This window comes from Penicillium rubens (genome assembly GCF_028828025.1).
Source record: "Penicillium rubens strain IBT 27055 chromosome Unknown utg000003l_segment0_segment0, whole genome shotgun sequence".
NCBI classification, from domain to species: domain Eukaryota; kingdom Fungi; phylum Ascomycota; class Eurotiomycetes; order Eurotiales; family Aspergillaceae; genus Penicillium; species Penicillium rubens.
The window spans coordinates 118,884-135,984 of record NW_026890601.1 but is presented as its reverse complement, the minus strand read 5'-3'; the positions used below and the strand labels follow the sequence as shown (position 1 = coordinate 135,984).

The following is a 17,101-nucleotide window of genomic DNA, read 5'->3' as shown; positions in this document are numbered from 1 at the left end:
AGCAGTCAATCCGTCGTGTCTCTGGTCTGCGCGCAAGACACTCACAACGTCACCCGCTAAGGCGGTCAAGCGAGCCGAGGGCCTGAGACATGCGATGGAGAGAGGCTATATATGTTGTACCTCTAAATATGTCTCAGTTATATATAGAACATAAAAGAACATTTTACATCTATATTGTATACCATGGAGCCTACTGCATCGAGTCCCGATGAAGACTGTGGCGTTCAGGTACTGTCTGGGTGTATCGCGTGTCCGTCCAGGCTCGGAACTACTAGGAATGAAACATCAATTTACACCAGTTCAGGACTAGATTTGTGTATTCGGATGGAGAATGTTGTCTTTCAATTGCACATATTGAAGATTTATTTCGAATCAAAGCTCAAGAGTGTCCAGTAGAACCAGTAGACAATCATTGCGATCAATATAAGGCTGGGCTTATTTGGTTTTCCCCGGTGACACTTGGGCAGGTGCGGATCATTAATAAAGATTGGGGCCTGAGGCATGAAGGTGATAAGGCGATAAGCCATAAAATCAGGTGATATCCACTCTCAGCCTACCCTAATCACATGACCCCCGCACAACCTAAGCGAGTCACACCAATTTCTTTCTTGGATACCCGGAACCTCATCGACGTTCAACCACCAACGACAACCCGGTCATTTTCCCACGAACCCCTCCCGCACAGTCAACATGTCCGACAACGGGGACGTCGAGGTCGCCGCATTCCCTGTCCTGCCCAAGGAGGTTCTGGCCGAGCAGGGCAGCATCAAGCTGTTCAACAAGTGGAGCTACGATGATGTCGAGATCCGTGATATCTCCTTGACGTGAGTTTTTCTACCAGGTCCTCTATGCGCCGAGTGCATTCCTGTTGTGTGCGATGAAAAAAAAAGGAGTTGAATTGGTGGAATGGCAAGACTTTTTCGACAAATTGAAGGGGGATATCGAAATTCTTGATCGGAAACGCAACACGCTGTGGGACTGGTCTTATATATCCGCACACATCAGGAAATCAACAGCGCACACAAGGGCCGGCAATTGCGCGACTATCAGGTTTACAGAGGTGCTGACCCGCCATCGCAGCGACTACATCCAGATCCGCTCCCCCGTCTACCTCTCCCACTCTGCCGGTCGCTATGCCGCCAAGCGTTTCCGCAAGGCTCAGTGCCCCATCATCGAGCGTCTCACCAACTCCCTCATGATGAACGGCCGCAACAACGGAAAGAAGCTCCTGGCTGTTCGCATCGTCGCTCACGCTTTCGAGATCGTATGTGCCACTCCGACCAATTCGACCATCCCAGTATCCAATTCAGACAACTAATCTTCCATTCAGATCCACATCATGACCGACCAGAACCCTCTCCAGGTTGCCGTTGACGCCATAGTCAACTGCGGTCCCCGTGAGGACTCCACCCGTATCGGTAGCCAGGGTACCGTCCGTCGCCAGGGTATGTGAAGGAAGAATTCTACATTTTCACTGATATCAAATACTAACGCCATTCTAGCCGTCGATGTGTCTCCCCTCCGTCGCGTGAACCAGTCCATCTCTCTGCTCACCATCGGTGCTCGCGAGGCCTCTTTCCGCAACATCAAGAGCATTGCTGAGTGCCTTGCTGAGGAGCTGATCAACGCCGCCAAGGGTTCTTCCAACTCCTACGCCATCAAGAAGAAGGACGAGCTCGAGCGTGTTGCCAAGAGCAACCGGTAAAGGGGTTGTGTTGGATTTGTTCTCCGTTTGGTCCTCTGTTTGCGTATACTGGAGTGGACGGGGTTTTAACCGGGATTCAGTGGATTCGCATGCATCTGCAAGGCTGTACATAATGTGATACAGTCAAGGAGGAAGCACGATCTTAAAAGGGAACGCATTCGGACGGTTTTCTTTGTAGTTGTGATGCGATCATGAAGACCTTGGGTCGTAAAGACCTATTTCCTAAAAAGAAAAAAATTTCTTTTATTCGTTTTTGAATGGATCTAGCAAAAATATACGTAGAATAGTTGAAATGATCAAATGCCTAATGTTTATATGCAAAGGTACAATTTGACTTGATATTGATACCTAGGTAGTTCTAGCCAAATCCGATATTGCCAAGGTTGAGATTTTCCATCGCTTATCGATACGGAGAATACGGAGAAAAAAAAAATGTTCGGACCTCCTACCCTTTCTCTACCACCACATTCTTTATTTTCAACTTCAAAATGGTGAAAAGAAAGCTTGGGGCCTTGGAAAAGGTCGAGGCTGACCTGTATGTATATCTGGTCTGAGCCGGTGCGCCCGTGATCAATCGGTTCTAATGGAGGCTTCAAGTCCGTGATGGCTAACATCTTTTCTTTGCGATTCGCAGGCCCAATTTGCAGCACAAGATTCGCAGGGATCCCAAGTAAGTTATTCGCAGAGATTTTCTGTGATCTATTTCACTCGATCGGGGGTTAATTGTTCTTTGCGCTATTCAGGTCTTATATCGAAGATTTCCGCGCCCAACACTACCAATATGAATCCCATCGTGAGATTTACATGGCGGCGCCCTCATCCGCTACGGATACCGGTCTTATTTCTCTCCGGGATCTCATTGACTTCATTTCCCATGTGGCCGACTGTTACCCAGGGATCTGTAAGGATTTCCCGCAACAGCTCATTGACATGCTCATGCAGCATCACTTGGTGTTGGAGACAGAGTTGCGGGAGAAGCTGGTTGGAAGTTTGGTGCTTTTGAAGAAGAAAGATCTCTTGGATTCAGCAACGTACGAAGCAGACCTACTCTCATGACTTCCCTACTATCGATTCTAACCGCTACCACAGGCTACTCCACACCCTCTTCCCAATCCTCATCTCTACACCTAGCAAAACCCTGCGGGCTCTGCTCTTCCAGAAGATTCTCTCTGAGCTGCGCACCGCAAATTCAAAGACCACTAACCATAAGCTGAACCGAACTATGCAGACCGTTCTATTCAACTTGGTCACATCAGACCGCACATCAGCTAAAGGTCTGTGGGCGATCAAGATCACCAGGGAGCTATGGAAGCGCCAAATCTGGACAGAGGCCAAGGCCGTTGAAGTCATGAAGGAGGCAGCTTTGTCGCAAAATGAAAAGGTCATTATCGGTGGAGTCCGGTTCTTCCTCGGTGGCGATAAGGAGCGCGAGGAATTGGAGGACGAAGACAGTGAAGAAGAGGTCAATGTTGGCCAGGTTAAGCACCAACTTACTATCAACAAGAAGACCAGAAAGAAGGCCCGTACCGCCGAAAAGGCTATCAAAGCGGTCAGGAACAAGGAGCGTAAGAAGGGCAATCCTAGTCCCCTCAACTTCTCCGCACTTCATTTGCTGCACGATCCCCAGGGATTCGCGGAGAACATGTTCTTCAAACATCTTCAGAACGGCAAGTCTAACTTGAAGCTGGAGCAAAAACTCCAAGTCCTCCAGCTGGTCTCCCGCCTGGTCGGCTTGCACAAGTTGCACATCATGCCGCTCTACTCTTACTTCCAAAAGTTCCTCACGCCCCGCCAACCTTCTGTGACTTCATTCCTGGCATCCCTAGCCCAAGCCTCGCACGACTTGGTACCGCCCGATGTACTCGAGCCTCTGGTTCAGAAGATTGCAAACGAGTTCGTCTCCGAAGCATCTGCAGGTGAAGTTGCGACGGCTGGTCTGAATGCCATCCGTGAAATTTGTGTCAGACAGCCTTTGGCTATTGAAGAGACACTGTTGCAGGATCTTGTCATGTACAAGAAGAGTAAGGATAAGGGTGTCATGATGGCCTCCAAGGGTCTCCTCAGTCTTTACCGTGACGTCGGTGCGCAGATGCTGAAGAAGCGTGACCGTGGCAAGGAGGCCGCAATGAGTCTGCGCGCTGGTGAGAGACAAGAGAGACGTTACGGTGAGCAGGCAGTCGGCGAAATTGAGGGTCTGGAACTCTTGGCCAAGTGGAAAGACGAGGAGCGCCGCAAGAAGAACATCGAGAATGGTCTTCCATCTGATGCCGAAGATAATGAAGAGGAGAACGATGAGGCCGACTGGGCAGCCTGGAACGTTGAAGATGACGAGGACAGTGATGTCGATGGAGAATGGATCAATGTGGAGGACGATGCTGATATTGTACTAAGCGACTCCGAGGATGAAGGCAAGCCGGCATCAAAGAAGGCCAAGCAGGAAGAAGAGGACAAGAAGGAAGCCGACAAAGAGATCGATTTCATGAAGCTGGCCACCACCCGCATCCTCACGCCGGCCGATCTCGCCAAACTTACGGAGCTTCGCGCTCAGGCAGCAGCCAATGCTACCCTTCCGGGCAACAAGGGCCGCGTCGCTGCCCCGTGGACCTCCCGCCATACCGATGACCCATTGACTGCTGGTGAGATTGAGGGTCTTGCTGCTCTGTCTGCCGCCAAGGCCACTCGTGAGGAGCGTATTGCCCACGCCAGGGAGGGCAAAACCGACCGCTCTGAGCATATGAGTAAGGAGGCTCGTCGCAAGGAACGCAAGGAAGAGCAAGGAAAGAGTACTACCAACAAAGAGAAGGCTCGCAAGAAGAACTTCCTCATGACGTTGGGCAAGGCGCGCAGCAAGAACAAGAGAAGTTTGGTGGAGACCCGTGCTGTGCTCAGGGCCCATGTCGATCGTGGCAAGAGAGGCGGACGAAGAGGAAACGTTGGCCAGTGATAAGCCTTTTATGTCCCTTTAAAAAATAATGATTGTTCGTTATATACAGTACATTTTGTCATTGCATGTCGCAGGATAGACTATGAAGAGCATACACTTACCCTCAGTTATGACAGCCCATAGTTCTACGAATTGCACCAGTGAGTACAGTGGAGATTATTCCGTACTAGGTAGTAAGATGGATGTACCTAGGTATAAAAGAAGTCCACTAGTTAATCAAATGCCCGTGGGTACTAGTAGTCCGTACTATATTGGTCGACGCGATACTCCGTAGTGGATATGCGATCAACGCGTACCGCGTTAAGTGGCGTCCCGTTGCCTGAGCAGCCTCCATCTCCGTTTTCCCCTTTTTTTCTTCCCCTTTACACCCCACTACGTCACTTCCTCGTGGGCATTTTGAGACTAAACTGAAAGAATTGAATTCTCATACCTCGTTCTATTCGAAAACGTACCCGTGTCCCAACCCGTTTTTCCCAAAATGCCCTCCATCAACCGCCCAATGCCACCCAGCAACAGCGACTTGTCGAAGCGCCGGCGCTTCCAACCTCCCATCACAACATTCTTCACATCTGCGTCGGAACCAGTGGCTTCAGACACACCTGTAGTATCGCACCACCACCATTACGCCGCGGAAACCTTCTCTGCCCACCCCGTTGTGCCTGCCAAAGTTCAGTCCTCTCTTCTGTCTGTCGGAATGCGGGTCCGGAAATCTGTCGCAGAGGGGTATAGAACACAAATGTCCAAGACAGAAGAAAAGGTTCCACTTCCTACAGCTGTTGCTCAGACTCCTCGCGCTCAACCCTACCATGGCAGCCGACCCTCCGAGCTATCGCCGTTTTCTGGCGCTGGCAAATCCTCCTTCGGCCGCGATGACTACCTCGTCACTGATGATGGCGACACATACTCGGTCCCACCAAGCAGCCAAGAGTCGGCTGCGTCGTTTGCCTTGGGCGGTCAGAAGCGGGCTTTGGAATTAGATTGTGATATTCTCGTCGATGAGGATGCCGATGAATCATTCGACAATTTCGGCGGATCCTGGAATGGGAACTCACACGGACGGACCATCCTGTCCCCCAATTTAGGCCAAAGCCGTCGTATTCTTGCTGTGCGTCATGGCAAGGGTGAACAACCCACTATGGACATGGACGACTTTGAGGAAGCTACGTTCCTTCGCCGCCGCGAGGAAGTCGATGCAGAGGATGTGCGGATGTACGGTGCTTGAACTGTTGGCTCTCGCTTCTTCTCTACCTTCCGTTACGAGCCACTGCGTGGCATGACCTACTATCTTTCTTGCTTGTCCTTGGGCCTAGAATCGGTTTCGTTTCTTCTACCGGACTTGTATTATACCCACTGCTGCTTTTTTGTACCATCTGTCTTGTACCATTATCTTTTACCATCTGCTCTGCCATCTGCAGAGCAGTGAATGTGACTTATCAAGGATATTTGTTGACACTTTTAGATTCTTCTGTCGTCAGGCTTGTAGTCTACTTTGAAGTCTAGTCCTATTGAGTGTGTATATGTCGTGCTTTACCTCCAGAGTCTGGGCACCTCAAAGATAATCAACGTAATTGATACGAGACACCGCCCAAGTCAGAAAGGGCTCGCAGTCAACTAGAACTAAATTTCGATAATACACAAAAAGAAATCAACGAAACGATGAGACAATGAGACACACGTTGCATACATAGGAAAGGTCACCAACGTATGATATGTCCCTACATTACGGCATAACTATAGTACCAATCACCGACCTAGCAATCTTGCGCAGTATACTCGAACCTTCAAAAATCTCGGAAGTCTGAGGGGGGGACGTGTATCTGATAGCACCATAGTCTTCGTGCGAGTACGATAATAATCCTTGTTGATAACGGCAATGGTGTCATTCAAGGTAGCTCCGAAATTAGCATCGATGTCGTGAAACTGCGCCGCCTCGATATCTGGATATTCTTGCATGTCTTGCTTAAGCGAATCCTGATTGATTCGATATCGAACGACGGGATTTATCCAAGTGCCACTGGAAGCCATGGGTTTGAACGTACAGATATTTTGGAGACGTAAAAGCAGGTAGCGGGGAAAAGATGTACTAATATATATCTACACATGTATGTACTAGTAGCTACTGGACTGTTCCTTTCGGTTTTAGTGTTTATTTCCATTTTTGTCCACGGAATGGGCGAAGTATATTATGTCCTGGTCCATGGGCGATATATAGGGCGTTATTTGTATGTAGTTAATCGACCTTGTACAGAAGTAGTATTGCCTGCCAAATATATCAAATAATGCTAACTTATGCATGGCTACATACATATTATGTTACAGCGATATAATAGTGTTCCTTCGTTCCTACATAAATGGAGGCTATGTTCGATTCTTGCATATCCAATTTCAAGCTCATGGGCTGAAAATCCCTCACCAGCTCACCAGCCGAATAGGCCGATACTGAGAGCAGAGGGGGTACAAGTTACCAATTAGGAGCGGATACTTTCCAAAAGAGAAAGCAATATCTGATTGGATAGATGAATCGCGATGGATCAGGCCCACCGGCTCTATGCTGCGTGTTCCGATTGGTTCGGATATTAGGTTATGGATCTGTGAGGCTCGCGCCATGTGAGTGCACTAGTCCCAAAGAAGACACCATATCAGATGGATTCGCCAGAGGGTGCAGTGAGCCTCCCCACTTAGAAGGGCCGCTGTGATATAGCCCTTAGAGAATATATAAGAAGAATGTTAGTTAGATGAAAATTATGAACTGTCATCGAGAAACAAACAACGCAAAAGCCGGGAGAAAGGAGCGCCAGTCGCCAAACCAGGCACTCTCAAATACCTCAGCGGCCAGTGCGCGATTTTCTTATATCAGCCTAGCAATCGCACCCCGTAGCTGAATCATGCGGCAGAGTCCGTGGAATGTATCGGTCAAGTTATAGGCTATGCTGAGAGACATTGAGACGAAAGTGCGTGGTTGCCTGACAAATAAGGCCACAGCCCAGCATCGTAGTCTCATTTAACGTTCTGGGATACTCCCCAAACTTTATCTGGTTGACTCCAAACAGCCTCAGCTCACAGTTCTTCTCTTCATCCATCCTCGCTCATACTCGTCCAGCCCTGGAACGTCCAGCGTCACGAAAAAGGTGGGGTCTTTTGATCTTTAGCTTGGACTTGTATTTCATTTCTGGCTCCCTTGCTCTCACAGCTCTTGTCGAAATGGACTCTGAAACTCAAGAACCTCACGACTTCCTCAAATCCCTGTTCCGGCAACTTACAGTTTTTGAATCCAACCATCCTTCCTTTGATGACCTCCAGAGACTTGGAATCCAAGTATCCCAAGTGGCAACGGTGGGAGACGAACTCATCCAATTCGACCCATGCTTCTTTCTACCACACCCAGACAGACTTCTCAAGAAGTATCCGGTTGAAGCCGACCCCGATACCCCAAGACCCACGACGCCGCCCAGGCTGAATGCAGTCCCAACCTTCGATCAACTTGTGGAAGAGTTGCAGGGGCGGCACTACTCGGACCAAGAACATGTCCTAAAAGCCGCAAAACGTCACTACGAGCGATACCAAAAGTTACAATTTGACAAGAACTGGTACAAGCAAGGCCTAATGATACAGGAGCACATCGACTGGCAGCTTCATACGTACAGAAACATTCAGCCTGGGGTATATTGCCTCTGGGACTTTGGAGGCCTGAGATCCTTCTAGTAAGTAAAGAGCACAATGGTTTTGTTGATTTCCCAGTGCTAACCACTTCCAGCCCATCGTACAAGAAAGGAGATCCTCAACTTCGGTCTGGCCGGGCTAAAGGCTGGGATGTAAAGGCTACATTGCGATACAGCACCCGCAGCGGCACTTTCAGGCCTCACATGATTATGTCATGTGTTGCGGATGTTGCCGTCAATGATACAGACCAAGGCCTTACTACCCCCGAGTTAGGAGCAATCGTGAACATGATGCTCGCTCGAGTCAATCACAGACCCTTTCGAAACTGCCATATCCATCCAGTACGTCCTGTTATCTAGCACTACAGATCACACAGGGACCTTGCTTAACTGACATTCCCATGTTATAGATGCTGGTTCTCTCTTTCCTGGGCCCACAGAAGGGGAGAATTATTCAAGCCGTGTACGATGGCGAAGGTCTCACCTTACAACATTCGCAACTATGGACCTTTGAAGACCCGCAGACGGCGCCCGTGGAATTGTTCGTTCGGTATAATTTGGGCCAACCGGTTGGCCTGGAGATGTCTACTATCTGTGTTAGATAGTTGCCTATTTCAATGCTCCCTGAGAAGCAAGCCCGCTTCTTTTTAATCATAGCTTCCACATGGCGAAAATAAAGGCCTGACTACCTAGATATTCCTTCCATAATATAAAGTACACAACTCTCAAGTCTAGCAGCCTTGCTGAATATCCGTTTGCTAGCATGGTTCCTTTCCTAAATAACCACCCCCCTCCATACCTTTCTTTCCATGTGGTTTTTGTAATTCTGCGAAGTGGGACATCCATGGATTTTTAGTATCGGTTGTTTCCAGACCGTCCTAGATGCCATGTGATACATATGTACGAATGATAGACGGCTCCTGTGATAATCGAGGCGCTGTTAGTAAGACTTCGAAGAGTACCTAGGTGCTACAATTTTGTCAATGATGCCTTGACGAAGCCTTATGAGACTTCCGTCACAAAAGGCTAGACCTATCTAGGTAGGAACATGGCTGTTATCGGGATGGAAGTGGGAGGCAAGTAAGAGAGAGATGAGAGGAAAGAGCTGGGGGGTTTGATTGTGTCTTAAACTCGAAGGAAAGAGCGTGTAGCTTGCCTTCTATTTCTAGCCGCTTCTCAGTGTCGTCTCTCAGATGTTTCAGTTCATCTTTCAGTCCATCTTCAGACTCTTCTCTTAGTCTGAAAATTCTTCCTGTTTTGGAGTCAACATACCAACCTCATTGACAATGCCGTCAAGAGTGATTTCGAAGTATCCTATTCCTCGATACCCCAACAAACGGAAGAGACGTGCAATGAAGAATGAGGTCAGGTATATCCCATTGACTAAATACTCTGGGATCTTCGCCATTGCCGAAGTCAAGCCCAAGGTCCGAAACCGCGTTAAATGGCCTGAGCTCCTGTGGCAGGAGACAGCTGAGATGGTCTCCTGGATACTTCACGATGACAAGGAAGCTCGAGAAACTCCCGATCACTAGTAAGTGACCTCGGACAACACTGTCGAATGCTTATGACCTTACTGACCTTAACATATGCCTCCTAGTCTCGCAAGACAACCATGAAACCTAGTTGACGCTTGCTACGTACGACCCTCTATATGTCCAATACCTAAAAGACGAACTCCCTCCCATACAAGCCTCTCCTTCTAGACTACGCTCTGGTTCTTAAAGACCTTTGTCTCTAGGACCCTTGCACTTCATGAGGATATAGAAATATGGTCCGTGGAACATCAAGAGCATGGTTGATATAGACGACTCGGCGCGAATACTTGTGGGCTAGGCTTTCAAGGTCACGGACTTCATTGTCGGTTCTGAGACTTATTAAGGAATAAATGGTCGAGGATTTCTCGGTTGCGTCTACCTCCCTCCTCGCCCCCGGAGTATAGATGCGCCTTTGCTAGCGGCCTACTCCACCAACAGCAAAGGGTTTGGGCCTCTTCGTAGCGCTGTTGACTAGTAGCTCCTATATAGTTAGGGTGGAGCTAATATAAACCTAAATCAAGAACCCGTAGAAACCATACGTTAAGCCAATCATTGTGGCATCGTAAGTCATATCATTAGATGTCAACTTGTAGATGCATAATTCAAGGTTACCTCTAGGGTTACCTACTCTATGGCTCTAGGAAAGACTGAGATCTTAACTATGCGTAGAGATTTTATACTCACCTATAATCCGCTATCAACGTGGTTAAGTGCCTTCCCCTTTAGAGTACCTCACCTTCTTCCCGCCTTCTTCACGCGGGTATCTTCACGATCAAAAATCCGCTTTTGCACGCGGTCGGCATGTCTTCCTTACCGCCCTGGTCATTTCGAAACCTCCTCCGGGCCCTATTACCTAAGGTAATCGTGCGCCCTACCGGTCACCGAGTCTGATTCTAGTTAAAGGGGAAAGGAACGTCCTATTCTTCGAAAAGGCACATAGGCGTAAGGGTCGACACCTGGATAGATGCGTTACACTCGCGTAAGGCATCTCTTACCAATATTGCCTAGCGCGATGCCCACTTGAGAAAGATCAGCAATGTTATAAACCGATTGTCTAGGCGTTATCAGCTACTACTAACGCGTGTCGCCCCACGATCACCAACCGACAATAACAACGACGGAGAAAGTCTTTATCAGACGAGGATTACGACGATCGTTCGTTCGTTCACTTTACAATTCGGAGATCGGGGCGAAACGATCAGGAGTAAGTCTCACATTCTTAGAATATTGAGATCTACTATCACACCGCGAGTTGGATATCTTCAACATTCAGACAAACCGAGCAATACAGCTTGCGAGGCAGACAGTATTGTTCATTACTCACACAGAGTCATAGACCTGACAGTATCACCCATGACTTTGAAAGCCCAGCCCACGAGTATTCGCGCCAAGTCATCCATATCAAGCATGTTCTTGATGTTCCACGGACCATATTCATGGACTTTTAGAAAGAGCAAGTTCCTCGATAGGGTTCTAGAATCTAGAACTTGTCCTCTAACAGCTAGAGTTCTATCACGTACTAAGCGTATTCTTCGTCGTATGTTGCAAGCGTCAGCCAGATCTCATGGTTGTCTTGCGAGACAAGGAGGCACCTATAAAGGTCAGTAAAGGAACAGGCATTTGACAGTGTGATCCGGGGTCACTTACTGGTGGTTGGAAGTTTCTCGAGCTTCCTCGTCATCGTGAAGTATCTAGGAGACCATCTCAGCTGTCTCCTGCCACAGAAGCTCAGGTCATCCAACGCGGTTTTGGACCCTAGGCTTTAGCTTAGTGATAGCAAAGATGTCGGGAGAATCGGCTCCTATCAAGCCTGCCGGTTTAATTCTGCGTAATGGAGCAACACCGGGTCACCGACTTTGACCACTCTAGATAGAGAGGGTCCTGCGTTCTGGTCACTCTTCGCTACCTTAGCAATGACGAAGATGTTGGGGTTATTCACTCCCATAAGGCATCCATCCATGCGCGCACCTACTGTATTGTCTCCCGTCGCAGAAGCCCAGGCCAATTACGGCCGTTGCGAACTTTCAGCTTGACCTCAGCAATAGCGAAAATATCGGGGTTATAGATGTGGGCAGTCACCACCGTCGAGATAATTTCGCTCGTGGTATACGGTGTATAAGTTGTGAATTGAAAAGGCAGGGTATAATGAACCAGAAGTAACCTGTAAGCTGGACAGGGTGTGATAAACCAGAGCCTGAATGTGTGTGTGTGGCGAACAAGTTGTGAGTTAGGAGAGGAATTATCTGTGTCTATATAAAAAGAACACATTTGAACATTGATATCGCTCCTCAATGTTCCAAGGTCCATATTCTGGCATCTTTATAAAGGGCAAATCTCAAAGGCAGAGACATGGTCTTTGAGAACCAGAGGCTTTATTAGGATCCTGCCCTGATGGGCTTGGGGCTTGGGTGTTTGAATTTCGTCTTGCAGGTAGGTAATCAACATGTCCTAGTCGTACTGGTACAACAAGGCATCTGAAAGGTCAATAAAAGCACAAGCGTTCGACAGTGTGATCGGAGATCACTCGCCATGGCTTAGGACGCTCATCAAGGACGCTCACCTTGCTTGTATATAGATAATCCAAGGCTTCATATCAATAGCTGTAGATGCTATTCGTTACTCACTGGACGGAGACTTAACTTTATAATTATAATGAGGAGCAACAGTGAAGATAGTGTGAAAGAATATTTATTTTCTGATTTTCAGATCCACGAATCCCAGGGTACATTCAACGTATTCCTGCGATCCTGAACGAAAGCAGTAATGATATCTGGTAGATATCCGGCCAGCGCAGTGGTTTCTTCGTCCGTCAACTGTAGTTCTGGGACCAACGAAGCAATAGTGGTACGGTGGGCGAGGCCCACCGCGGGAACGGCGACACCAGAGTTGCCTACATTTATTCAAATATTAGCATCATTCCTCAACAAAGTCAGGGTATTCAACTTACTGGGTGCAGAGGTGGAGGCGGCGGGGGAGGAGGGGGAGGTGGCAGCGGGGGAGGAGGCTGCCGGGGAGGAGGCAGCGGGCTGCGAGGTGGCGGGGGGCGCGGAGGACTCTGCTTGCAGGATGTTAGTATCTCTCCTGGTAAATTGGGGTAGACGACATCAATATGCCATAGGATACTAACCAGCACCGGCACCAGAAGCAGCAGCCGCAGCAGAGGCAGCTTCCTCAAGCTCTTTGGCTAGACGCAGTGTTAATAGCTTCCTTTCTCTCTCGATGTGCACGAGACATGAAATGCATCGATCCAGCTCTCGTAACACGGGCCTTCATAGGTAGACAGGGCTCTTACCCTTTTGTTGGGCCTTTATATCTGCGTTTGTGGGTTAGCTTCCTGCATAATGCGAGTGGCCTTGAAGGCCGGATTGGAGATCTCAATATTGCTTGTGAGACTTACTTCTAATTTTTTTGCCCCCGCGGGCACGCCTCCGCTTTCTCACCTTGTCGGTCTGTGAACATCAATGTATCTCCTCATCATTAGACCATCTCAGCGATTGAATACTCACAGTGGTGGGGGCAGCAGGGGGCTGGATGGTGGGCTGGCACGTTTGTCAGTGCATATTCACATCTGTGACACAGACATGGGGTGACCATATGGCACGCAAATCAACGGATAAGACTTACAGGAACTTGCTTTTTGTCAGACATGTTTTTGTTGCTTACTGAGAGAAGAGGGAGAGAGGGAAGAAGAGAGGAAAAGGAAAAGGGAGGGAAGAGGAGGGAAGAGGAGGGAAGAGGAGGGAAGAGGAGGGAAGAGGAGGGGAAGAGACAAGACAGGATCTCACAGGGAAGGAGCGAAAATAGGCAGGAGCCCTTCTCAGTACTGCCTAGGCCTACATCTATAGATACCTACCTGGTATCCTTCACTTATTCTTCACTTTCTCTTCACTTTCTCTTCACTTTGTCCTCACTTGTCCTTCACTTGTCCTTCACCTTCTATTCAATCCTAGCAATAACCACAAACGGTTTTAACATTTAAAGGTATAGGCAGGTACTGATCAAATGGATACATCTACACAGTTCCATAGGCCTCATCTTTATAGGGGGCAAACTTCAAAGGCAGAAGGGTCTTTAAGAACCAGAGTTCTCTTTCCTTTTCCTTTCTCCATTCTTCTTTCTCTTCTTCCTTTCTACCCCTAGAGATTTTTTCTTCTTCTTCTTCTCTTGCCACCTTCTACCGTCAGGCTCGCTTACAATTCACAGATTGGGGGGACGGAAAATGACCAGAAGTAAGTCTCACTCTTCCAAGGTTGGGATATTGGATCTCCTATCCTACCTTAGGTCGAATCTCTTCAACAAAAACCTACAATTTACATACACATACTGCTGGTGGGATAGATACCTCCGTGGACTCGCTATACTATACTGACCGTCTATCGTTATCCAGAAACCTCCTCCGTCATGGTCAGGCGAATCCATGTCACAAAGGCGTGGAACTCACTCGGGCTTCCATCAAGAATGTCGAACAGAGTTCCGACATCCCCTTCAACGTCTACTGGAATTTGTTCTAATACTCGTTTGAGTCTCTTTCAAATAAACACAGACAACACTAGCGAAGTGGTCTACGCTCGGTTGACACTACTCACCGCGCTTTTTTGGTACATGAGTTTGTGCCAGGTGACGAATCTCTGATTGGCCAACCGCCGCAATTCAGTTGTGTTCTATGGCCCACCAGCCGTCCGTCGCTACGGTTGGCCTCGCCCACCATACCACTCTTGCTTCGTTGGTCCCTGGAAAGGACTTTCTTGATGAGGAAGTAGTTGCCCTTGCTGGGTAGATGCCCAGCATTATCAATGAGTTTGTTGATGGGCTGACTCCAGAGGCAAGTCCCTGGAAAGGACTTGACTGAAAGGACTTGACCGATGATGAGGTAGTTGCCCTTGCTGGGCACCTGCCCACAATAATCAATGAGTTTGTTGACGGGCTCAGACTCCAGAGGCAAGTCCCTGGAAAGGACTTGACTGGAAAGGACTTGACCGACGATGAGGTAGTTGCCCTTGCTGGGCATCTGCCCACAATAATCAATGAGTTTGTTGACGGGCTCAGACTCCAGAGGCTTGCCTCTGGCATGGAGGAATTTGGTTTGGGGGAGCGTTAAGGCTTTTCTTTCTTTCTTTCTTTTTTTTTTAATGAATATTTATTTCCAGTACCTTTAAGGAGCACTTCCAAATTCCCTGCAGTAATACCTCGTTCTCCGCAGAACTCTGGTTCTTAACGACACGTCCTTACCTCGAAGTTTGCCATCTGAAAAGCTGCGGTTCATAGTGTAGATATATCCATTGGATCAGTACACCTACATAGTTCAAGGGTATAAAACGGTTGAAACTGTTGGTCGGTGGTCATAGTTATTAGGAGTGGGTCGAATAGTCGCTGTGGCTTCTTCTTTGGAAAGGTGCAGTTTCTACCTACTACTTTTCATCTCGGTATTCTCTTCCTTTGCCTCAACATTTACACAATGCATCCATTAGAACCTCGCTTTCTCAAAATCCCAATATCAAGTTTAGAAGTGACGAAGCCAGCATTGCTTTCACTTGCTTGGTATTACGATTACAAAAGTACGATCCATGGCAAATGAATATATGAAAATTGGGAACAAGCCCTTGATAGTATTATCCCTTAGAACCAGATGAAGTGGAAGATACCATGAAACGCCATGCCTAGGTACACTGTACATCCCGAAACACCATAAACATTAAAGTCATATCCTCTCAGCCAAAGAGATACTTCTGCCAGCTCTGTTTCCAAGGCTTCCAGGTCCCACCAAACCGATGGTTGATACAGGCTTGCTGACTATGGAAGTTCTCCGCTCCAGAATGCCGCTGTCCATTGCCCCACGCATTGACAGGTAGAACACACAGCCCTCCCAGCAGCTTGCCAGGCTTGGCCTCGGATCCCTCAACGCAGACAGGCTCCTGAATCCCATGGAAAGGCGCCCACGTCACACGCTGTACAGACGAAGCCGAAAACTCAGCGTCCGCGTCCACAGACTGCTGGACTAACCGATGTGCAGATGGCAATGTATCCGACAGCACGTCGAGAATGGCATCTGTAAACACGCCCGGCCCGGTAATCTCCAGCGTATCCATTTCGTTGTATCTCCCACTCCAAAAGTAGCTCCTGTCGGCTCGCTGCTTGGTGTGGGACAGTACACGGACGATGATCTCTCTCAGCAGCGGACTGAACCGTCGTGGCGCATATATCGCGTACTGGATGAAGCCATACCGTCGGGCCCAGTGCCAGTCGCGCATCTTCTGCGGCGAAGCGAAGGGCTCATCGATCTCAATTCCGACGACTAGCGAGACATTCCTGTTGACTGTGTCGTCTTTGAAGATTGAGTCGCGCAGTGATGGGCAAGTCTTGATGCTTCGTGCGGGGTATACGTCGAGGTCTGCATAGTATCCGCCGTAGTACCATAGAATCAGGTAGCGGAGAAGATCGCCGCGGTGGACGGAATGTGGATATGCTTTGTAAAGTCGGGCGATATCCGGGATGGATTCCAGAGTCTCGAAAATGAATTTGTCAGCCCAGTCGGCTTGTACAAGCTGTGAAATCCAAAGTTAGTCGGCGTGGCTCGAACTGGTATTTAGTTACCAAGATATGAATTGTTCGTCGTCGGACTTACCTTGTATTTCCATTCTGAGTTCTTTTTCTCGAATTGGATTGAATCGTCGCTTCGCTGGCTGACACCCGGTAACATAATCTGCCACAGTGTATCTGTCGCATCCTCATCATGGCGCATTTCCCTTTCTATCTCCACAGCGCGTAGCGCATTGGAGAGCTTGACCTCATATTCATAATCTGGATCTGCGCGAAACTTGGACTGGTGAAGATATCGTGGTCGGTCTTCCCCGTACTTGTCAGTGCGGGGGTCTAGGCTGGATGAGGGCAGAGACTTGAAAATGATGAATAGCGTCAGGATGGCAGCCACCAGGACATATTTATGCCGGTTTGGAAACCACAAAAGCATGGGATTCCTCATAGCGAGGGGTGAAAGCCATAATGGAATATGGGAGATCGTCCACTTAGGGGGTGAATTTTTCTTTGGGCTGTCAGCGTTAGCCCCCAAACGGTCTCTGGTTTCACCTGATTGGTGTAATCTACGAATGGACCCTGGGATATGAAACTGGGAGATTCACTTTTAATTCCAAGGTTGTGTTGGGGAATATAGAGATAGGGATTATTCCATGTAAATATTGTGATGCTCTGTGAATCCAGATCAATAATCTCTAATTATACAAGAGAGTAGAGAATGAAT

The 17,101-nt window shown here is 48.4% G+C and overlaps 8 protein-coding genes across 8 annotated transcripts; 5 read left to right on the top strand and 3 right to left on the bottom strand.

Moving 5' to 3' along the window:
• Positions 1–690: 690 nt before the first annotated feature.
• On the top strand, positions 691–1,705 carry N7525_006239 (40S ribosomal protein uS7; the record flags this gene model as incomplete). Its single annotated transcript, XM_002569248.2, has 4 exons — positions 691–824; positions 1,081–1,264; positions 1,331–1,445; positions 1,503–1,705. 4 exons carry the CDS (start codon positions 691–693, stop codon positions 1,703–1,705), a joined length of 636 nt encoding a protein of 211 aa, XP_002569294.1.
• Positions 1,706–2,183: 478 nt separating this feature from the next.
• Positions 2,184–4,649, top strand: N7525_006238 (SDA1 family protein; the record flags this gene model as incomplete). Its single annotated transcript, XM_002569249.2, has 4 exons — positions 2,184–2,240; positions 2,340–2,375; positions 2,449–2,736; positions 2,795–4,649. The coding sequence occupies exons 1-4, from the start codon at positions 2,194–2,196 to the stop codon at positions 4,647–4,649; spliced, it is 2,226 nt and encodes a 741-aa protein (XP_002569295.1). The 5' UTR covers positions 2,184–2,193.
• A 478-nt stretch (positions 4,650–5,127) lies between these two features.
• Positions 5,128–5,871, top strand: N7525_006237 (uncharacterized protein; the record flags this gene model as incomplete). Its single annotated transcript, XM_002569250.2, has 1 exon — positions 5,128–5,871. One exon carries the CDS (start codon positions 5,128–5,130, stop codon positions 5,869–5,871), a length of 744 nt encoding a protein of 247 aa, XP_002569296.2.
• Positions 5,872–7,850: 1,979 nt separating this feature from the next.
• Positions 7,851–8,913, top strand: N7525_006236 (uncharacterized protein; the record flags this gene model as incomplete). The annotated part of the gene is made up of 3 exons (XM_061213657.1): positions 7,851–8,350; positions 8,404–8,650; positions 8,719–8,913. The coding sequence occupies 3 exons, from the start codon at positions 7,851–7,853 to the stop codon at positions 8,911–8,913; spliced, it is 942 nt and encodes a 313-aa protein (XP_061068088.1).
• A 681-nt stretch (positions 8,914–9,594) lies between these two features.
• Positions 9,595–9,843, top strand: N7525_006235 (uncharacterized protein; the record flags this gene model as incomplete). Its single annotated transcript, XM_061213656.1, has 1 exon — positions 9,595–9,843. The coding sequence occupies one exon, from the start codon at positions 9,595–9,597 to the stop codon at positions 9,841–9,843; it is 249 nt and encodes an 82-aa protein (XP_061068087.1).
• Positions 9,844–12,548: 2,705 nt separating this feature from the next.
• Positions 12,549–13,494, bottom strand: N7525_006234 (uncharacterized protein; the record flags this gene model as incomplete). Its single annotated transcript, XM_061213655.1, has 6 exons — positions 12,549–12,736; positions 12,794–12,901; positions 12,974–13,030; positions 13,139–13,151; positions 13,353–13,385; positions 13,471–13,494. 6 exons carry the CDS (start codon positions 13,492–13,494, stop codon positions 12,549–12,551), a joined length of 423 nt encoding a protein of 140 aa, XP_061068086.1.
• A 934-nt stretch (positions 13,495–14,428) lies between these two features.
• Positions 14,429–15,109, bottom strand: N7525_006233 (uncharacterized protein; the record flags this gene model as incomplete). The annotated part of the gene is made up of 2 exons (XM_061213654.1): positions 14,429–14,955; positions 15,076–15,109. The coding sequence occupies 2 exons, from the start codon at positions 15,107–15,109 to the stop codon at positions 14,429–14,431; spliced, it is 561 nt and encodes a 186-aa protein (XP_061068085.1).
• A 445-nt stretch (positions 15,110–15,554) lies between these two features.
• On the bottom strand, positions 15,555–16,825 carry N7525_006232 (uncharacterized protein; the record flags this gene model as incomplete). The annotated part of the gene is made up of 2 exons (XM_002569255.2): positions 15,555–16,388; positions 16,469–16,825. The coding sequence occupies 2 exons, from the start codon at positions 16,823–16,825 to the stop codon at positions 15,555–15,557; spliced, it is 1,191 nt and encodes a 396-aa protein (XP_002569301.2).
• Between the last annotated feature and the right edge of the window lie 276 nt (positions 16,826–17,101).